Below are 20,873 nucleotides of genomic sequence, written 5' to 3' on the forward strand. Positions count from 1 at the left end.
CAGCAGTGCACGTGCCGCGAGGTGTGCCACGTCTGCGTCAGGATGGCATCGATCCCGGCCATCGAGCCCTTCGTCGTGGACGGTGGCCCCTCCTCCCTTGCCCCTCGATGGAGAGACTGGACTGACCGTCTCCAAATCGATTTTGAAGGGGCAGGCATAGCTCGCGACAGGCGCAGGGCACTGCTCCTCCACCTAGGGGGCAAGGACATACACCGCATCTACAAAGCGCTAGTAGAGTCTACCCCCAAAACGTACGTGACGCTGCTCAACGGTCTTAATTCGCACTTTGAGCCGATGGCGAACAGACTATGAAAGATTCAATTTTCGCCAGGCCAGACAGGAAGCGCAAGAGTCATTGGACACATTCCATGGGAGTTTAAAGGAGCTTGCCAGCACGTGCGACTTCCAGGATGAACAAGAGGAGATCAGGGCCCAGATAATACAAGGCTGCTACTCATCAAAGCTCAGAGAGAACATCCTCCAGGAGTCCGGCAAGTCCTTGGTTGACATCCTCACCTTGGGACGGTCAAAAGAACTGTCGAAGGCCAGAGCATCCCACATGGAGGCCGCCTTCCACTGCCTCATCAAGACTTAACAGGTGAACGTGGCAGAGAAGGTGAACGTGGTGAAAGCCAAGTCGTGCCAAAGCCCGGGAAAGCGTCTGCAAAACAAAGAAAGAATGTGGCTACTGTGGGGCACGCCCCACCGCATGAAAGCCTGCCCAGCGAGAGGAAAGCGGTGCACGGCCTGCGGGTGGATGAACCATTTTGTGGCGGTACGCAGGTTGTCTGAGCCCCGGAAAGAAACTGCACAGACCATAGCTGAAACGCAAAACAGTGGAGATATGGACGACGACACGGGAGATTACCCCGTCCATTATGTATTTGCAGTGGATCAACCACCACAGAAAAGATGGCGGCTTCCAAAGTGCAGACTCAAGATTCACCACCAAGATGTACGGGCCACCATAGACACAGGGGCCCCGATCGAACTGATGGCTGCCAACGTATACAAACAAGGTAAATATTTTATTACCGGGACTGAATTTAATACGGAATCTAAATAAAACAGCTCAGTGAAATAAGAGGCAGAATCCGTGGTATAAGAGGTTTCTGAATGGGCTTTATTCAAAATGGCCGACTCGAGTCGCGGCCTTCATGTTCCGTCACCAAGGGGGTTCAGGAAGTGAAGTACAATATTTTATTGACAGTCAATCGTTTTTATAGAATGTACATTACAATGAAACAAATGCAGAAGGCGTAACAATTGATAAGAAAAGTGACAGTTTACATGCGTAACCAAAAATGGGCGTAATGAGGAGTAAAAAGAAACATAATTGGTTATGAGGTCATATGATGTCATATATAGGTGGATCTATAAGATAATACTTGGCATAGATGCGCGCGCAGCTGCATGACGTGTGATTGACGTACAGCTAGGGGCTGACGGGGACTTGACATTTAGCTCTACATGTGGAGACAAGAAGTCTGGGGGGTCACGTCAACCTAATCCCAAATCATATCTAACATCCTATGTTTAAAGAACTATGTTATCCACAAAGGAAGGACTCTCGGACAGAATCTATTCTATACTGACTGTGTGTGCGTGTACAAGCGTCTAAGTGTCTATATGAGATGCAAGGGGCAGAAACTTTCCATGGTAACAGGGCTATGAATTTCTTGCATGAGGACAGAGAGGCCGGGCCTTTTGCTCGGTAGCTGAAGGAAATGTTTACCTAAACTACTAGACAGGAATGCATCGGCTGAGGAGCGAAGTAGATAATTCGAAGGTGAAATACGGTTTCTTGGCAGGCAGGCGAAACCGGCCGAGGCAGGCACCGTTAGCCGCACAGGGAGTAGGACAAAGTTCATGGATACAGATGCGAGCTCAAGCTGAAGCTGTCAAAGGCAGAGAAAAAGGAAAGGCTTGATGGCAGAATCAGGGCCTACTCGCCCGAACTGCAAAAATGGAGTAACTGAGCCATATAAAGTCGGTGGCCTTTCATACTTAGGAATCGAATATCCAGCCCATTCATGGCGGATCTGACAGAGGACATGTTGACGGTGGACGCACATGTGTTTGCGTCTTAGAAACTGGAACGGGAGGGAAAATACATGTACTGGTAACATGCACATAGAACCGTTGGGGTCCAAGATAGGGGACATAACTGATCATGAAAATCCATATTTCCACATTCCCTCCTTGTCCCCTACTTGCCCATCAAGAGACATCAATCTTCATTAATCCATCGATTAGTTCATGGAGCATCATTTCTTCTTCTTTCTTCTTCCGGGATCTTGAGTGAAAACCTTGATGTGGAATACACGATGTGGCACACAGGCCACAAATCGCTGGTCCACATTGCAGGCATAAGCAGCAACTGAATAGTATAAGAAGGCCAATACCTAGGAAGGATAGAACTCTCCATCCCCAGGCTGATATCACACTCCAAAACCACCCGGACCAAGTCCAAGTGCCTGGACTCTCGTGTATCTGGCTCACAATCTTATGAAGGCGCGTTATAGCTTTATATACAGATGGCGAATTTTCTGGTATGAATACGCAGCAGCTTGATCCGATGACCCTACAAGCTCCGCCCCTATCGGCCAGGATGACGTCAAGGACAAGACGATTTTGAAGAACAACAATCCTCATCGCAGATTGCTCCTCTGTCAAGTTGCCTAGGGCGGCAATAGTTTCATTCACTACAGCTTCAAGAGTCTTAGTTAATCTACGTATCAGCTTACTATTTGAAATTGTACCTATATAGGGAAAGATGCCTTTATTGAAATCTACATACTTGTCCCATGCTGTCTCAGTGTAATCGACAATTGGGAGATCTCTCCGCTCTCTATTGTGTACTAAATGAATATTTCTGTAATAATCAGAAGGAGCTAGGAAAACAGGTGGCAAAAGGAATGCAATGTAGCAGGTACCATCCCAATCTAGAGGTAAACGCATATATGCAGTCTGACCACATACAAAGTAGGAATGGCGAGAAGCTCTAAATGAAGATTTGCCTTGATCACTGAATTCTACTATAGTAGTGCATTTACTATGGCCCTTATGTATGGAACCACTTTTTCTTACACATAATTCACCCTTTACTGGGAATACTGACATGGTGGGCAAAATTAGTTCAACTTCGGATTCGACATTCAGAATCATGAGATTAGGTGTAAAATTACCTAATCCATATACTTCATTTTCTAGATCAGTTCCTGTTCTTTTGGGGCGACCCTCCTTGTTAGGGTAGCAGACCTTGAGTAAAACTAGGTTCAGGTTTCCCCATACCCAATGATCTTGGTAAATTGCTGTGTCTGAGTCTATGGAATTGATTAAACTAAACCATGCTCCACAGGAGCCATTATGTGTAAATGGATGTGGAAAGAAAGGCAAAACTCCCTTAAAATTCTGATAGGGAGGGAGTCGGCCACACACCCAACAATTAGTGGCATTACTAGTCTGATGGGAATGATGCAACATACTAATGAAAGTATTATTGCGCAGCGCAAGTCTATAGGACAATTCATGCGGGGGTAGGTCACTAAAAGAATGTTCATCAGTTATATTAAAAACATGTTTAGAAATAGGATAATATATATGCAACAATATACTTGCAGTGATTATTATAAAACTCAAGAAAAACAAAATTAATAACGTCACTATACAGTGGCTACGCAGTGATTTACAATACGCATGTCGTTTCAACATTTTTCGCGATTTTCCATGATTCAGGTCTAAGGGATACATGTCGGAGACAGATTCAACCGCTTCACCTTGGAGAGGACTTAAACAATCAAATCGTCCGACGGTTTGGGCCTAAGTTTTAATTTATAGAGTTCTTTACTGGTAGCCTCAGCCAAAGGTAGTTTTGAGTCAATAGGTGAGGACACACGAGGTGGGCTGTTTACATCTGAAGGAAGTCCATGAAATTTCTTGATATGACTTGAATGCACCCATCCTTTCCTGCCCTCGATCTTCACGGCTGTCCTTGTGGTCAGCAAGACCAACTTGGGTGTCTTCCACCTGGGCTCCAGCTGAGTCTTTCGGTCGAAATTTCTTACAAGCACAAGGTCCCCCGGAACTACGTCATGGGGTTTCACCTCAGTATTGTCGGGAAAGGCTGCAGCTACCTGTGAACGACAAGATTGTAGTGCAGACATCAAGGAAGCCAGGTAATCTGTCAACATATTACAGTCAACATCAGTTATTTTACGTGGTATAGGCGTCCCCCACATATTCGGTGGTCTTCCAAAGATCACCTCATAAGGGGATAGCCCTGTTCGAGAGTGTGCTACCATTCTCATGAAAAAGAGTGCAACTGGTAAGGCTACTACCCAATCAACCCCTTTCTCCCTACATATTTTGGACAATCTGATTTTCAGAGTTTGATTATGTCGTTCCACGAGACCTGCTGCCTCGGGGTGTCGGACACAATGAAACTTCCACTGATATCCTAGCAAGAGTGAAACATGTTTCATCAGTTCGGATGAGAAGGGCTGGCCGTTATCTGAATAGACAACACGTGGTAACCCGTACCGTGGGAAGAATTCTCGAACTAGCTGTTTGGCAGTAGTCGAGGCAGTGTAATCTGATACTGGGTAGGCTTCGGTCCAACGGGAAAGAGCACAGACAACTACGAGAACATATTTGAATCCTCGACATCGTTCCATCTGGATATAATCCATCTGGAGGACTTCAAAAGGGTGATCAGGAGGCTGAAATCCACCCTGCTCTACGGGGATGCTTTTTCCTGGGTTAAACTGACAACATATCATACAGGTACGGACTTTTTGCTTAGCTGCTGCTCGTAAATGTTTGTTGAACCAAATGTGTTGAATGCTGTCTAGCATAGCTTTCTCCCCTAAGTGTGCCGGACTATGAATTGTAGTTATGATAGCCTGGACCATAGAATCAGGAAGGAACCATACAGATTTCTCCTTCGTCATCCATCCCTGGTCCGTTTGGATCCCTCCTAATTCCGTCCATTTCTTTATTTCGTCTGCGGTAGCATGTGTCTGTATGTCAATTATGTCAAGTGCGGGATCCTTAATCGTCATACAATGTGTTGGTGTCGGAACTATTGGCTTTGTCATGTCGGATGTGCGAGTCTGAGCAGTCTGTTTAGCTGTTCTGTCAGCTAAATCATTGCCTTGAGAAATGATATCAGTGACTTTCGTATGTGCTTTGCATTTCATAATCGATATAGCAGTGGGCAGATGAATTGCGTCTAACAGAGCATGAATGAGGGACCCGTGCTGAATGTGGGTGCCATGAGAAGTTAAATAACCTCTCTCTCGCCAAAGCACCCCGAAGTCATGTACAACTCCGAATGCATAACGTGAATCAGTGTATATGTTAACTTTCTTACTTGTGGCTTGAATACAGGCTTGTGTCAGAGCAATAAGCTCTGCTGCTTGAGCTGACAAAGTATCTATACAGTTTGTTTCGATGACTTCAGTATCTGTCGTGACTGCATACGCGGCCACTAAATCTCCTGTACCTGTCCTCATACATGATCCATCTACATACAACGTCAGGTCTGGATCTAACAATGGAACGTCTGTCAAGTCTTGTCTGGGTTTCGTTGTTATTGTAATAACTTCAACACAATCATGAGCTAGTGGGTCTGTTCCTATTACAGGTAAAAGTGTGGCAGGATTCAATGTATTACAACGTCGGATTTCTATATGTGGCTGAAACAATGTCAGTTCATACCCTGTAAGTCTTGCTATGGTCAAGTGTTGTGTTTGCGTTCGGTTCACAAGAACCTCTACTGCGTGTGGTACTTGTACTGTCAACGGATGTCCTAACACTATGGCATCGCTTTGTCTTATTGCTAAAGCTGTTGCTGCCACTGATTTCAGGCATGCAGGCAAAGCCTGAGCTACGGGATCTAATGTACTAGAGAAATAAGCACATGGCTTGCGTGATCCTGCTTGTTCCTGAGTGAGCACTGACAAAGCAGTACCTTCACGTTCTGTAACAAAGAGTGTAAAATGTTTATAGTAACATGGTGTCGCTAAAACAGGTGCTTGACATAGAGCTTTCTTCAAGCTTTCAAAAGCTAGTGTATGTTCCTGAGTCCAAGGGAGGACAGCCGATGTGGCCGCCTCCTGTGTTGTCAACTGAATGAGTGGTTTTGCTAGAAATGCATATTGAGGGATCCACTGCCTGCAGTATGAAGTGAGGCCTATAAAAGCCCGCACCTCCTTTTGTGTCTGGGGTATTGGCATGTTAGCAATTAACTGAATGCGGTCGGGTGTGAGCTGCCTTCCCTCCTTGGACAGCGAGTGTCCAAGATAAACAACTCGCTGTACACAGAATTGCAGCTTAGAAGGGGATACCTTGTGCCCCTTTTCGGCTAGAAATTGTAAAACCGTCAGTGATGCTTTTTCACATTCAGGTTCGCTTCGGGCGGTGATCAGCAGATCATCGACATATTGAAGCAGTGCAGTGCAAGCTGGCATGTGTATACTGTCAAGTTCTCGTTTCAGTGCTTGGCTATAGATGCTGGGGCTTTCTGTGAATCCTTGAGGAGCGCGGGTGAATTTAAAGCTTCGTCCATTTAAACTAAATCCGAACAGATATTGGCTCTCCGGATCTATTGGGACACTGAAAAAGGCATTCTTGAGATCAATTACTGTAAAGAATGTAGCTTGTGAATCAATGGCTGTCAGTAATGATGAGATATCGGGGACCACAGGAAACTGTGGCACAATGCATTTGTTTAGTTCGCGCAGATCAATAACCAGTCGATATACTGGCGGGGCCTTCGGATCAGTTCGTTTAAGAATCGGAATTATCGGGGAATTACATACATTGGAGTCGGTTTCCACAACCACTCCTTGGGCAATGAGCTCATCAATGATTTTCAGTAAAGCCACTACAGCATCTGGTGGTAACTTGTATTGTCGCATTCGTGGCAGTACCACTCCTGCCTTCAGTGTGACTCGGTATGGTGTAATGTTCATGCAACCAACATCAGTAGGGCCTTGTGCCCATAAATGTGCGGGTAAAGTCTGTAATCGGTGATCCATGTCTCTGGATACATAGTGACCTTTGAAATCTCGTAAAAACAATCTTACTCCTTCCGGAGAACAACATATAATAGCCCCTAGGGCTTTCAATGTCTTTATACCTAACAAGTTTTCTGGGCATGATTTGGTAAGCAATAAATCTGTAGTTCGTGTCAAGGGACCAATCGTAAGTGGAAGTGGCTGTGATACTTCATTAACAATAGGTTTTCCTGAAAAACCAAGGGAAACATTTTGAGAGCCTGAGAGGGGTGCCCCTGGAACTTCACTACGTTTTATTGTTGTTCGACTTGCCCCTGTATCAAGTAAGAATTTTCTGTCTTGACCTAATAATTCACTGTGCACATAAGGTCCTTCTTGATCTACTGGGATTTCAATAAGGGGTAAGTCAACTTCCCTCTCTAGGCTTTTTCATGCGTAACGCTGATACTCAGGATATTCATACTGTGCGGTCTGATACATTTGTCGTGTTGTTGTTTGTGTGGCAGCAACAGGCAACGGTGGTGCAGCTGGCACAAACTGTATTGGCTGTTGTGCGGCTGGCATGGCCTGTGCATGCTGCGGAGCTCCTTGTTCATTCTGATCTTGTCTGAGTGGCCGTGGTCTTTCTTTTGCAATACCTACAGCGATATTACGCTTCAGGACTGGACAATCGTGTACATAATGACCTAGTTGTTTGCAGTAATTGCATGTCCCTTTTACAGGAACTGCTGAATCTCCGGAATGTGTCACACCCTTTTTGTGACCATCCGCTGGTACTGTCTGGGAAACTAGCATTTTCATTTTAGTGTCCTTCATACGTCTTTGTTCGTGTTCTTGTTCATCTCTAATTCTATTGTGATGATACTGTAACATTTGCAACATTTGTGACGGAGTGTTACCCTGCCATGTACTCTCGAATTTCAATACTCTATTCTTCACTTGAGGCAAGGAGTTTTCCACTAGTTTTGTCACGAATAAATGTGGATATGACTCACTATTTGCTTTTATCCCACTATTTATACCAAAACATTTTTCAAATCGGGCATAGAAATCACTAGTGTCTTCATCTTGTTTCTGTTTACAGGCTGAGATTGCACCCCAATCTTCCTTTTTCGTAGCTAATAAACGTGGCAGTACCTGTACTAGCAAACCTGGTAGTGCTTTAACTTTATCCCCAAGCCCTGAACCTGCAGTTCGACCTCTTTCTTCGGTTTCTAATGCTGTCCAGTCTATTTTTTGGTCCCCCACTTCCCACTCTTTTTCCTTAAGTTTTTCATAAATGCCAGCAGGCATTAGCACCTTTAATATCGTCATAATGTCAGGATAGGTATACTCTCCCATCAGTAACATGTCTTTAATTTCTCGGTGGAAACCCGCTGGGTCCTTGTCGTGACTGGGTACCACCTTTTTCATTTCCAACAATTCCATTTTAGATATGGGTGTATATACAAATACACGGTGAAACTGATTATCCTCGCCTTTTATTGGGTGCACTTCTCGTAAAGGATTCTGTCTATCCATGTAATACGGCGTTCTTTCCTTGTGAGGCAGCGAGAAAGGATCTGGGCTTACAAAAAGAATGTACTGCTTTCTGGATACGAGTATTTCTTTGATTAACTTATTACCTGAACCTTTCCATCTATTCGTGAGTAATTCAGTTAATATGTCAGGTAAAGGACCAGGATCGGAATGTTGGTTCTTATATAATATAAGAAGTTGCTGAATCATGTAAATTCCAGCTAAACGCTGTTCATCTGGACTGAGGTTCAAAAACGTGTGTGCTACTGTGTCATCACCATATTTTCCGGGACTATCAATCCAATGAACGGCGGACCTAGCTAATTCTTGCTCATCCATAGAATCGAGGAGGTGGTAACCCCTTCGTTCTCGGAGTATTTTGTCAGCAGCTTGAAACGAATGTTCGGGAGACTTCAGATTTATGATAGGTGTCGGATAAGTTCTGTTATTATCTGGACATATGGAATGAATCGGATCAGTAAAACATCTAGTATTATTGCAGGACCTTCCTCTACCTACATAGGCTATGGTATCTGACTGTCTTATGGGATCCCCTGATTCGGGCACCTCGTTTTGTTCAAACTCGTCTGTCTCCAATCTCTCTTCATGTATACGTTCTATTTCTTTCCTTATTTTTCGACACATGGCTACTATACTTCCTTGTTTATCATGTCTTCCATCTGATATATTCTGACTCCATCTCGTAAGAGTTTGCATTATTTCCGGGTCCACCCCCGGTCGGTCTTGATTTCTGATCACACAATTTACGAGAAAACGTAGCAATTCCCCCTGTATCTCCACTTTCTGATATTCCATAGCTCTGTTAATGCATTCAGGATCTCTCCCTGTTTGGACAAAATGATATATGTTATCCAGGTGCATAGCCATTCCTGGTAGCTTCCCTAAAAACCCTGCAGCTCTTCTGATACGTAATGATGCCATGACCATTTCATCCTCTTTGCCGGGCACCGGGTCATATCTACAATCTACTAAAAGGTCCTTAAGCATGCGAGTATTTATAAGTTTGGGCGTACGTGTATGTACTGGTTCTTGAAAAGTAAGTTTACTTATTCGGGGTGGCGTAGAATAAATGCTAGCAGCACCTCCGGTAGCCCCATCTGGGGTACTGGGCGCGAAAGGATTCGTTGAACGTGCTACAGCAACTACAGGTGTGGACACAACTGTAGAATCGGCTGCGGAGACAGATGCGGAAACAGATGTGCTTGCCGAAGCTTGTGTCGGAGTTTGTTGTTGCACAGAGACAGATACCTGATCTTGACGTTGAGCCCCCCCAGCAGACGGTCTATGTGGTGCGGGGTTAGCATACTCGGGAGCTGCGTCATCTAAATACGAGGAAAGAAAAACATCTTCTGCGGTTCTGGGATGTCCTTTAGGATGTACTTTTATTGGAAACAATGGGGGTGGCAAGTCTTTTGGTATCTCCGTAGTAGCCTTAGGTAATCCTTCGGCCAGAAGGGGATACATACCTTTCATAAGGGCATTTCTTTGCCTATCGACTTGCTCTGCTTTTACTCGTGTACCCTCTTCAATCAATAAACTTTCTCGGACTTTATTTGCACTTTCTTTACTTCTCTCTTCCTGTCTTAGCGCTTTCTCGGTACGTCTATGCGATTCTTTACGCCATAACTCAACAGCGTCTTTCTGTGACTGTCTAGCTTTCCTCTTCCACAACTCTTCTTCTACTTTCATAATACATCCTGCCTCCCAGGTCCCAGCTACGGGCCATCTCTGACTTTCTGGTAATTCTTTGGTGTAGTCCACCCATAAATCAAGAAATAATATGGCATCTAAGCCATGTTTGTGATACATGAAGTGCCCTGGAGTGTCCCTAGGAGGAATAGGAACTGCTTCTTCAAGTACCCCTTTTCTCGTAGTGATCTGTCTTAACTTCGAAAAGAGCGGCATATTGACAACTGATCTGATACTTGAACTTGAACACACTTAGTACAAAAAATACAACAATGAACAATCATTCATACCACAATATGCAAGACGTTTAACACTTTAAACATTAAACATTAAACATTTTTAACCTTTAAAATGACCAACAATGATGATCGTCTGCATAACTAATCACCAAGCAGAATTCTTGACAATAACTAGATACTTCGGAATACTTGATATACTGCTAAACAGTACATATACACTGCTGAAACAGTGCAGACCGGATTTGTGTACCCAAATCCGTCTTGACCGGCACAACCTAAGTGCACGTCAGAACGCCTCCCCAGCAATGGTACTCACCGGGTAGCTCGGAACGGAAGGCCTTGAAATGGGACTGGACTGGACTCGACACTGCGGACATCGAACTCTCTGGACGTCGGGACTTCGAAATCTGGTGGGCCTCTGTATACCTCGGATCTTGCTCTCTCTGCTAGGCTCTGGTCGGGATACTTCGCACTTCTCACCGCCTCGTCTGGGTTGATCGCAGCCTCAGTCGCCCCCGCTTGACCGGAGGGAGCTACAGGAAATCCTGCTGGTACGCGTTATGGTCCGTCCAGCTGTGGCAGGAGACCGGGCCTGCAACGCACCACCGGCGCGTGAGATGAGAAAGTGTCCCTGTTCGGGCGCCAATCATGTGGTAAATATTTTATTACCGGGACTGAATTTAATACGGAATCTAAATAAAACAGCTCAGTGAAATAAGAGGCAGAATCCGTGGTATAAGAGGTTTCTGAATGGGCTTTATTCAAAATGGCCGACTCGAGTCGCGGCCTTCATGTTCCGTCACCACGGGGGTTCAGGAAGTGAAGTACAATATTTTATTGACAGTCAATCGTTTTTATAGAATGTACATTACAATGAAACAAATGCAGAAGGCGTAACAATTGATAAGAAAAGTGACAGTTTACATGCGTAACCAAAAATGGGCGTAATGAGGAGTAAAAAGAAACATAATTGGTTATGAGGTCATATGATGTCATATATAGGTGGATCTATAAGATAATACTTGGCATAGATGCGCGCGCAGCTGCATGACGTGTGATTGACGTACAGCTAGGGGGTGACGGGGACTTGACATTTAGCTCTACATGTGGAGACAAGAAGTCTGGGGGGTCACGTCAACCTAATCCCAAATCATATCTAACATCCTATGTTTAAAGAACTATGTTATCCACAAAGGAAGGACTCTCGGACAGAATCTATTCTATACTGACTGTGTGTGCGTGTACAAGCGTCTAAGTGTCTATATGAGATGCAAGGGGCAGAAACTTTCCATGGTAACAGGGCTATGAATTTCTTGCATGAGGACAGAGAGGCCGGGCCTTTTGCTCGGTAGCTGAAGGAAATGTTTACCTAAACTACTAGACAGGAATGCATCGGCTGAGGAGCGAAGTAGATAATTCGAAGGTGAAATACGGTTTCTTGGCAGGCAGGCGAAACCGGCCGAGGCAGGCACCGTTAGCCGCACAGGGAGTAGGACAAAGTTCATGGATACAGATGCGAGCTCAAGCTGAAGCTGTCAAAGGCAGAGAAAAAGGAAAGGCTTGATGGCAGAATCAGGGCCTACTCGCCCGAACTGCAAAAATGGAGTAACTGAGCCATATAAAGTCGGTGGCCTTTCATACTTAGGAATCGAATATCCAGCCCATTCATGGCGGATCTGACAGAGGACATGTTGACGGTGGACGCACATGTGTTTGCGTCTTAGAAACTGGAACGGGAGGGAACATACATGTACTGGTAACATGCACATAGAACCGTTGGGGTCCAAGATAGGGGACATAACTGATCATGAAAATCCATATTTCCACAGAGTCCACGCCTACCATTGCGCGAAGCTAAGATTTGAGTATTTGCCTATGGACAGAAGGCACCCATCCCACTCCTGGGATGTTTCAAAACGGAACTAAGGCATCAAGACCTCAAGATCCCCACCACAGTGTACGTGACCAAAGAAGGAAGCAGAATGCTGGTAAGTGGCCAGACAGCAGAAGAGCTGAAGCTGATCTTGTTTGCTCTCGCAGTCCAAGAAGTGGAACTAGCAGCCATCATGGAGGAATTCAATGACGTCTTCAAGGGAATTGGATGTCTGAAAGGGAAAGAAGTCTCTCTTCACATTGACCCGTCAGTCCAACCGGTAGCGATGAGGCACAGGCGCATAGCATTCCATCTATGACAAAAGGTCAAAGAAGAGCTGGAAGCACTGGAGAGACGAGGGATAATAGAGAAGGTCAGCATGCCTACTCCGTGGGTGTCCCCAATCGTGGTGGCGAGAAAACCAAAACAGCCAGAGCAGGTCCGCATCTGTGTCGACATGCACCTCCCAAACGCAGCTGTAAAAAGGGAGCGCCACTTAACCCCCACCATCGATGACATTCTAGGGGAACTGAACGATGCAGTGTGGCGCTAGAAGATGGACCTACATTCAGGAAATCACCAATTGCCCCTACATCCAGACTCTCGATACATCACTACATTCTCGACCCACGTCGGCTTCAGGCGATACAAGCATCTCAAACTTCAGGATCTTGAGTGCCGCTGAGGTATTTCAGAACACCATCAGAGAAGTCCTCAGCGGACTCCCAGGGGTTTTGAATGTGAGTGACGACCTATTAGTATAAGCCTCACCAGTAGATGACCACCACCGAAGACTTCGCAGCGTTCTCCAACGAATCAAAGAGTCCGGACTCACCCTGCACAAAAAAAAGTACCAGTTCTTGAAGAACAAGATCAGTTTCTTTGGCTACACGTTCTCGGACAAAGGAGTAGCCGCAGACCCTGACAAGGTGCGAGACATTTAGGAAGCCCCGGCACCCTCCAACATCTTGGAAGTACAGAGTTTCCTAGGGATGGTAAACTTCTGTGGGCGTTTCATCCCGGATACATCCAACATCACAAAGCCCCTCAGGGAGCTGATGAAGTCCACCACCACGTGGCAGTGGGGCCCGACCAAGAACAAGCCTTTATAGACACTAAAGCAGCCCTTTCCGCTGACACCATGCTGTCGTACTTTGGCCCGGCCCTCCAATGCCGCCGTTGATGCCTGTCCATATGGGCTAGGGGCAGTGCTCACACAGCTACAACGCAATGACGAATGGGCTCCGATTGCCTACACGAGCCGCTCCCTAACGGCCATGGAACAGCGCTACTCCCAGATAGAGAAATGGATCCTTCAACTGCAGGGGTATGACTACCGGGTAGAGTACAAACCAGGCTCATCCAAGCCAGCCGACTACCTCGCGAGACATCCGAGGGCCGCAACCAAAGCAGAGGAAGAGGATGCCAAGGACACCGAGGAATATGTCCGTTTCCTAACGGAAAGGTTCCAACCACTTCCAATAAGCCTTGAAGCTCTAGTGGAAGCCACCCAGAATGATGAGTGTCTGCAACTAGCCATCACCACAGTTCGGGCGAACGACTTGCGCCCCAATCAGACCACGATGACCCGACGAACACCCCAAGTGAAGGCCATACTCGAGTCGATCATGCAGATCAAGGACGAACTCTGTCGACGGCAGTGGGTGTCTGCTTAGAGGTCCGCGACTGGTGATCCCATAAAGCGTTGCTCAACAAGCAGTGGACCTCGCACACCGAGGGCACCAGGGTGTGGTGAAGACAAAAGGTCAGCTAACAGCGAAAGTGTGGTTCCCGGGGATGGACCCGATGGTCGAGCAGACGGTTAGAACATGCAGATGGTGCCAGGTGTCAGGCCAACCGGATCGTCCTCACCCCGTCATCACTGAAGACAACCCCTAACGACCGTGGGAGTGCATCAGTATAGACTTTGGGCATCTTCCGGATGGACGCTATGCCCTTGTGGTCATAGATGACTACATGAAATACCCCAAGATAGAAATCATTGGAGGTCAAACAGCCGCGGAAGTAATCACCAAAGTAGAGAAGATCATTGCAACTCACGGAGTCTTTGAGGTGGTGAAGACGGATAATGCCCTGCCATTTCAGGGACAACAATTTGCTGACTATCTCAAATCTTGGGGCATCCAATATCAGAAAGTGACACCGCGCTGGCCTCAAGCAAACGGGAAGTAGAGAGATTCATGCGCGCTCTCAACAAAGTAATTTGCATTGCGCATGCTGAAGAAGCACCCCTGGAGATAGCCATCTATAGTTTCCTGAGGGAATACAGGTTGACGCCTCATCTCACGACAGAGAGGGCACCGGGACCAGCAAGCATGGGTCTAGTGGTGAGACACTATTCCCCATCACCCAAACTGGGCCCCCTCCCAGATTGACACTACAAGGGTCCTAGCCAAAAGGACCAGCACCAACGACCAGGCCAGTGTCAACCGAAGAGCGAGTGCATCGACCATCCAAGAAAGGGACGTGGTATATGTCAAAGACTGACATCCAGGGAGCAAATTCCGTCTCCTGTTTGAGCAGCGTCAGTGGACAGTGATTCGCCGAACGGGAACGATGGTAACAGCCCGGAGAGGAACAAAAGAACTCACACGGAATGTATTGTTTTTCAAAAAGGCCCACGCTGGACCTCCCAACCTTCCGATGCTGGATAACATGGAGGCTGGTCCAAGTCATCGGAGAGTGGCTGAGGAGGTAGAAGATGGCCAAGGAACTATCCCCATGGATGAGTCGGGCAGGTCGGATCAAGGAACACCATCATTGCTCGAAACACCGGACGGAGGACTGTCCAACTCCCCAGGGAGATCCCCGGAGGGCAGGGTCTCGCAGGAAGTGGCCCCGTCCCTATCATCTTCACGGGGAGAGCATTCCAAATACGGCCTGCGAAGCATCTGGCGGGCTGCAAGGTTTGAAGAACCAAAGACTAGCAGCGGACTGTGACCTGCGACTGGGTAGGAGCGGAGAGGAGACAGCTCGCCTGGAACTGGTAACAGATCAACATGTTGATGTTTGTTTATGTTTAATAAAGGTTGGAAGGAATGTAATGTTCTCCGGCGGGGTAGCGGTTCAGTCTACCCACACTCGGAGATCATGTATTAGTGCTGGCGCATGAAGCCGCGCATATGTATAAAATAAAGGGGCGTGGCCCGGCTTCAGCAGTTGGAACCACGCGACGAAATGAAACACGAGTCGCGTCCTTAATTGCGGCCGCCGCAGCGTGCTAATTACCCCGCCCAGCGGCCCCATTACACTTTGAACATTTCGCCATTAAGAGGTCCAGATTTTTTTGTCCACTTGTGTGTTTTTCAGGTAATTTTTTTTCACCACTCCACCTTTGATTTCCAATAGTCCTGCACAAGCTTCAGCTGAAGTACAAATTATAAAATGCTTTTATTTTACATATCGACAAGTGTAAAAATATTTGTGTGAAATAAATATAGCAGCGGGTTGCCAGGCCTTATTCTGACATTTCTTAATTCCAATCGACCTGTGACGGTCTTTTAAAAGCACAGCTAATATGTTCGGAAACACGCCTTTCAAAAAGCCCCTTTATTGTGAAATGTTAGGTCTTCTTATCTGTAGATTATGTGGAGGTGCTGCAGCACCTATCGCGACCCTAACTCCATCCAGCGCTACAGGAGCTCGTCAACTGTTAAGCTTCATGCAATGTGTGGACTCCAAGTACACACTCAGTAGGGCCTTACCAAAAATGCAAAATGTCCACAAGATGTCGCTGTTGTCGCATGAATACACACTCTTCCGGTGCAAACAGACTATTACTTTAAATGTATGCCTTTAACTTTACCTGAGACGTTATTATGCTAGAACTCGAAACTAGTAGATTCAAGTTTTAAAGCTACGGGCCTGTTGCTGAAACTCCTGTTTGTAAACAATGTAACACGAAATGTACATCAGACAGCATGTTTTGAGGTTCCATATGCTTGGAGCTTGGGGTTTGTAAGACATAGGAGTGGAGCATGGTGGAGAGCAGGGGTAAACAAGAGTGAAGTCCTTTACATAATTAGACTATAAGGTTCCATATTCGTGACGTATTCATGATCATAAGTAGGTTTCAAGACTGCGGGGTTAATGAAAATAAAACATAACAGCATTTTATTTTATTACAATCTGTTTGGTGTCAGTATGAATTTGGGATTATTATTCCAAACCTATTTCCCAATAAATCAGCCAAAAAACTGTCCTAAAATTCTTATGGGAATTACTGCATTCGAGACCATAATGTCTGATTTTACTATTGTGATAACTATCTATACATTGTACAATCCTCCTGATATAGTCTGTTTCGAAGGGTGCTAGCCGGGAGTAGCGTTAAAGCGAGACAGGCCATTCCATCTTGAAGGTTAACTCTACATTTGTCTTTGTACATACCTTTGTCACTCAAACGATTTAAATGAATGTTGGCTCCTTATTAAAGTGCACAATTCACAAATAATTTCTGCTCAAATCGATTCACTATAGCGTTTTTTGCACTAATTATTCTAAAACTGGCCCTGGTTTTGAACTATTCTTACAGATTTTCCTTTTTTCTGGAGAAAAAAAAAACATTTGTTTCATGCAAATCACATTACCCAGCTGGTGTATTCAATGTATTTTATTTTTAGATTGGTTGAAATGGCAGGAAATCGTTTCCCCGAACTATATGACACTGAAGAAAAATTGTTTTCGCTGTCTAGAAGAATCCATCTTTATCGCGAGCTGACCTGTGAAGACATGCTGAGGAGGTAAACATCTTATAACCATTATCATAAGAAAACATGTCTTCTCAAGATACTTAGTCCTATCAAAATCAAATGCAGTGCATCTATTTGACCGTCTCTGGACCCTGTTTGTCTTTCTAAACAGTGCTTTCCCTGCTTCATACATAAGTGATGTTAGACACGATACAATGGTTTTTTATAGAGATTACTTAAATCAGTATAACACACAGGATACAGAAATCTTACTGCTACTAAATAATAAATCAAAAGTGCTAGCCATCAAAACTGTCATGGCAAGAAAACAAAACAAGTGTTGCCGAAACCAATAGCTTTGGTATATTTTAATTGTATCCGTTCTTCGTTGTATTTTGTTGCAATAGGTGAATTTTCTGTGAGGGATATTGCTCCACTGTACATTTTATTTATTATGGTATTAAGTTTTGCATTGGTATATTCCTGTTCCTATACCTCCCCTCCATTCTTTGTATGTTGGTATCTCCCTCCTGTCTCAGGGAGGCTGCCTTAGAATGTTGACTATGAGGCAATTGATGTATTCGTGGTGGAGAGAGGAGACCAGTAATAAAGAGTTCTAACTTACCTTGCTTGAAGATTCATCTTTTCATCAGATATGTTTACAGAAATATTTAACATGTTTACAGGCACCCCTATGCAGACAATATACACGGAGTTACATGGGCACACAAAGACAACAATCGCATATGCAGTTAGACAGATGGTCACAAGGAGATGGATGGATGGATGAATTGGAGGATTGATGTCTAGCCAGTGTATTCATGGATTGTGAGAAATCGGGTTGTTGCATGACTGGTGTGTTAAGCTTCAACCACAAAAGTCACCAAATTAACCTGTGCTTAACCCTCTAGTAGCTCGGAACTAAAGCAGTCAGGCTCGACTTAGAGGCAATGTGTGAAGTATTTATGCAGCACACAAATGGCAATAAAGTACAAATACAACACAATAAAAATCCCACACCAATTTTGAAAAATAGAGTAAATTTTAAGAAATGATTTGACTTCAAAATGACAAACATCCAACCAGTAGAACTGGAGTTCTGAATTTTTTAATTTTAAGGTAAAACAAATGGCGTGTAAGAGAGCAAAGCACCAACCATATCCATCTGTAACGAAACTGGTGCTCATGTAAAGCGCTCTGATACCCGAAGTCTCTCGTCTAGTTAGTGCTATATAAAATGTCCTCCCCCACCCCCCCAAAAAAAAAAGTTGTGCGAGACCTCATCAAAATCAAAAAATATGGCTGACTGCGATGAAGCAAGAGTTTGATACAAGAAGTGGATTGAGCCTGGTTGTCACTTACCTTCAGACTTACAAGAAATGTTAACGAAAATGTTCAGAGAAGGTTAAGTTTAGCGGGGCATGGCTGCAGACAGTGCCTAAGGATGGAGCGTCATCTGAGAGCTGCTGGACAAAGTTGTTGTGAAGATTTTTACTTTTGGTCTTAGTCTCTTTTATGGAGGTCAAAAATCACCAGCAGGATGAAGCTGGAGGCTGTTGCCAACAAGAGTTCCAGGAGGCCGGATACCCCTTTGCAGAAGGACCGCTGAACAGGATTTGCTTTTGCAGAGAAGAAAGTAGCAGGAGTTTCTGCAAAGTCAGGCCGGACGGCAATGCACCCTGGGTGGATAGATGAACAGGTTGCCCCTGGTCTTGTCTCAGAATTTATTTGGTTAACTACTCTGAACGAAGTCCCAAATTTTGGATTTTGGCTATCTGGGCACCTTTATCACCACAACCAATGGTCCGGATGGAGGGAGAACCACTTGGGGGTTTAAGACTCCCTAAGGCTAGATCCAGGTGTGGGTTCAAGATGGTTGGAGCCTGTTCTGTCTCTGAGACTTGGCAAAGGTAAAGACATTTACTAATTACTTTTTACAATGCACTCAAGTTGTGACTTTCAAAAACATATAAACATATGGCAATACAAGAGTGATTATAGTGCAGGATCAGTGACTTGTGGTGATACTTGAAAGTGCTGTACATATCTAACCGACACAGGTGACACTTAAATGATAAAAATGACAAATATTTTTTGTTCATGTCCATTCTTAAACGCATGAAACCCACACCACAGTGTTATTATATATTCGGGTCAAAGAGACAGCATTACACTCCTGTGGAAGGCGATATACCGAAACACGCTTTGAGGATAACTGGTCAAGCCACCTCAGAAAACAAAACTAGATGAAGAATTACAAAGTAATAATGAACTGGAATGTTATAGAGAAGTGCATTGCTGATACATTGTTCAATGGAGAGTATTAACTCTAAGAGTTTAGAGTGAACAACAACTGTAATGATAGTGTGTAGGTGTTAGACCTGAATCAAGCCTGAGCTATACGCAAGTTTGTAACAAATGTTTGGTTTTTCAAAAATGAAATCGATAAGCATTGAAGGAGTAACTGAGATGAATGTGTAAGTATGAGAATGAATGGCGTGGATGTCTTTTGAATGGTTTTATAGACTATTGGTACTTTTTTAGTGGAATATGTTAAGTCATGTACCCAATGGCAAATATAAAATGATTATACTGAATAATAAATGGATGTGATATGATATAAATAAACGGATGACGAAATATATATGAGTTGATATTGAGCCCTCAGCGCCTTCTTGTTAAACTGTAGTTGTATGATAATTAATGAGTAAGGTCAGACGGGTTTTCCATTTTGGCTATTTAGCTGCCCTTGTCAGTATCTGTGAGGATCTTCTCCACTCTATAATTTTTGATCTTTCAACAGTCAATGATACTGCAGACAAGCAGCTGCGGCTTGTGCAGGTAAGAGCAGTGGGGCGGTCGGGCTGGGTAGGGGGGAGATTCAACAGACGACCATGAGGGAAAATTAAATAAATAATTAATTTTCCCTCGTCATCTGTTGAAACCCCCCACCCTCCCAAACTGGCCCCACCACTCTTACCTGCATGGGCCGCGGCTGCGGACTACATCATCATGCTGAAAAGTCTCAGACTGTGCTTGAGTGGCGTGGTCTACAATTAAATGGGTACCATCCTTCCTTTTACACTGCACCTATGGAGCCAAAAGAATTCTCATCATGCGCCATGCCATGCAGCGTATGACAGGATTGCATTACTTTGTTTAGGTTAGGGGAAGTTCGCTTTCGAACCGGAGCTGGAACTTAGGTGTAGTGCGCTGGTCAATCTGTTGCATATTAAGGACAATACTGGTTAGGTATTGTCTGTGCCCATCAATGTAGCAGGTGTTGAACACACATTTCCTAAGCTTGCACTGTTGCAAATTAATCTTTGTTCCTCAATAGGGCAGACCACTAGATGACATGGTGATGTCTAGAGCAAGCGGTGTGCGGAACTGTTGATTTGAAAGAATGTATATATCTTTACAAAATGGGACATGTCTGCTGCCTTGACCTAAAATGTATTAGCATCTGCTGAACTCTGTGTCCATTCACTATTTCCTATTGTAGGGAATCCTTTTTGGTAAACATTGGTTAGTCTAGCAGCACAGGCCACTTCAAAATAACTCTAACCCAGTAACACCTGCCATTTTGGCCCATCTTGGGCTTCACGGACTACTGCAGCCAAGGTAATTGAGGGACCTTGGGCCTTGGCATATTCCACTAATGTTCCTAGAGCTAGGCCTCCATGGCTCTAATAACTCCTCTTTGTTACATGCTTGTTATATTTCTAAAAGATCCTCTGTGACACATTTTACCTAGGACCCCAGGAGGAAGTTGTCAGCAGAATATGAACTGAAGAGA

The 20,873-nt window shown here is 44.8% G+C and overlaps 1 protein-coding gene across 1 annotated transcript in view; it reads left to right on the top strand.

Moving 5' to 3' along the window:
• RAD51B (RAD51 paralog B) overlaps positions 1-20,873 on the top strand; it is a 2,869,137-nt gene that overhangs the window by 938,884 nt on the left and 1,909,380 nt on the right. Inside the window, exon 6 of the mRNA XM_085627892.1 lies at positions 17,006-17,125. Within this exon, the coding sequence (XP_085484018.1) occupies positions 17,006-17,125 (120 nt within the window). The remainder of the gene's footprint in view (positions 1-17,005; positions 17,126-20,873) is intronic.

The sequence above is a fragment of the Triturus cristatus genome, chromosome 9, assembly GCF_964204655.1.
Source record: "Triturus cristatus chromosome 9, aTriCri1.1, whole genome shotgun sequence".
Lineage (NCBI taxonomy): Eukaryota > Metazoa > Chordata > Amphibia > Caudata > Salamandridae > Triturus > Triturus cristatus.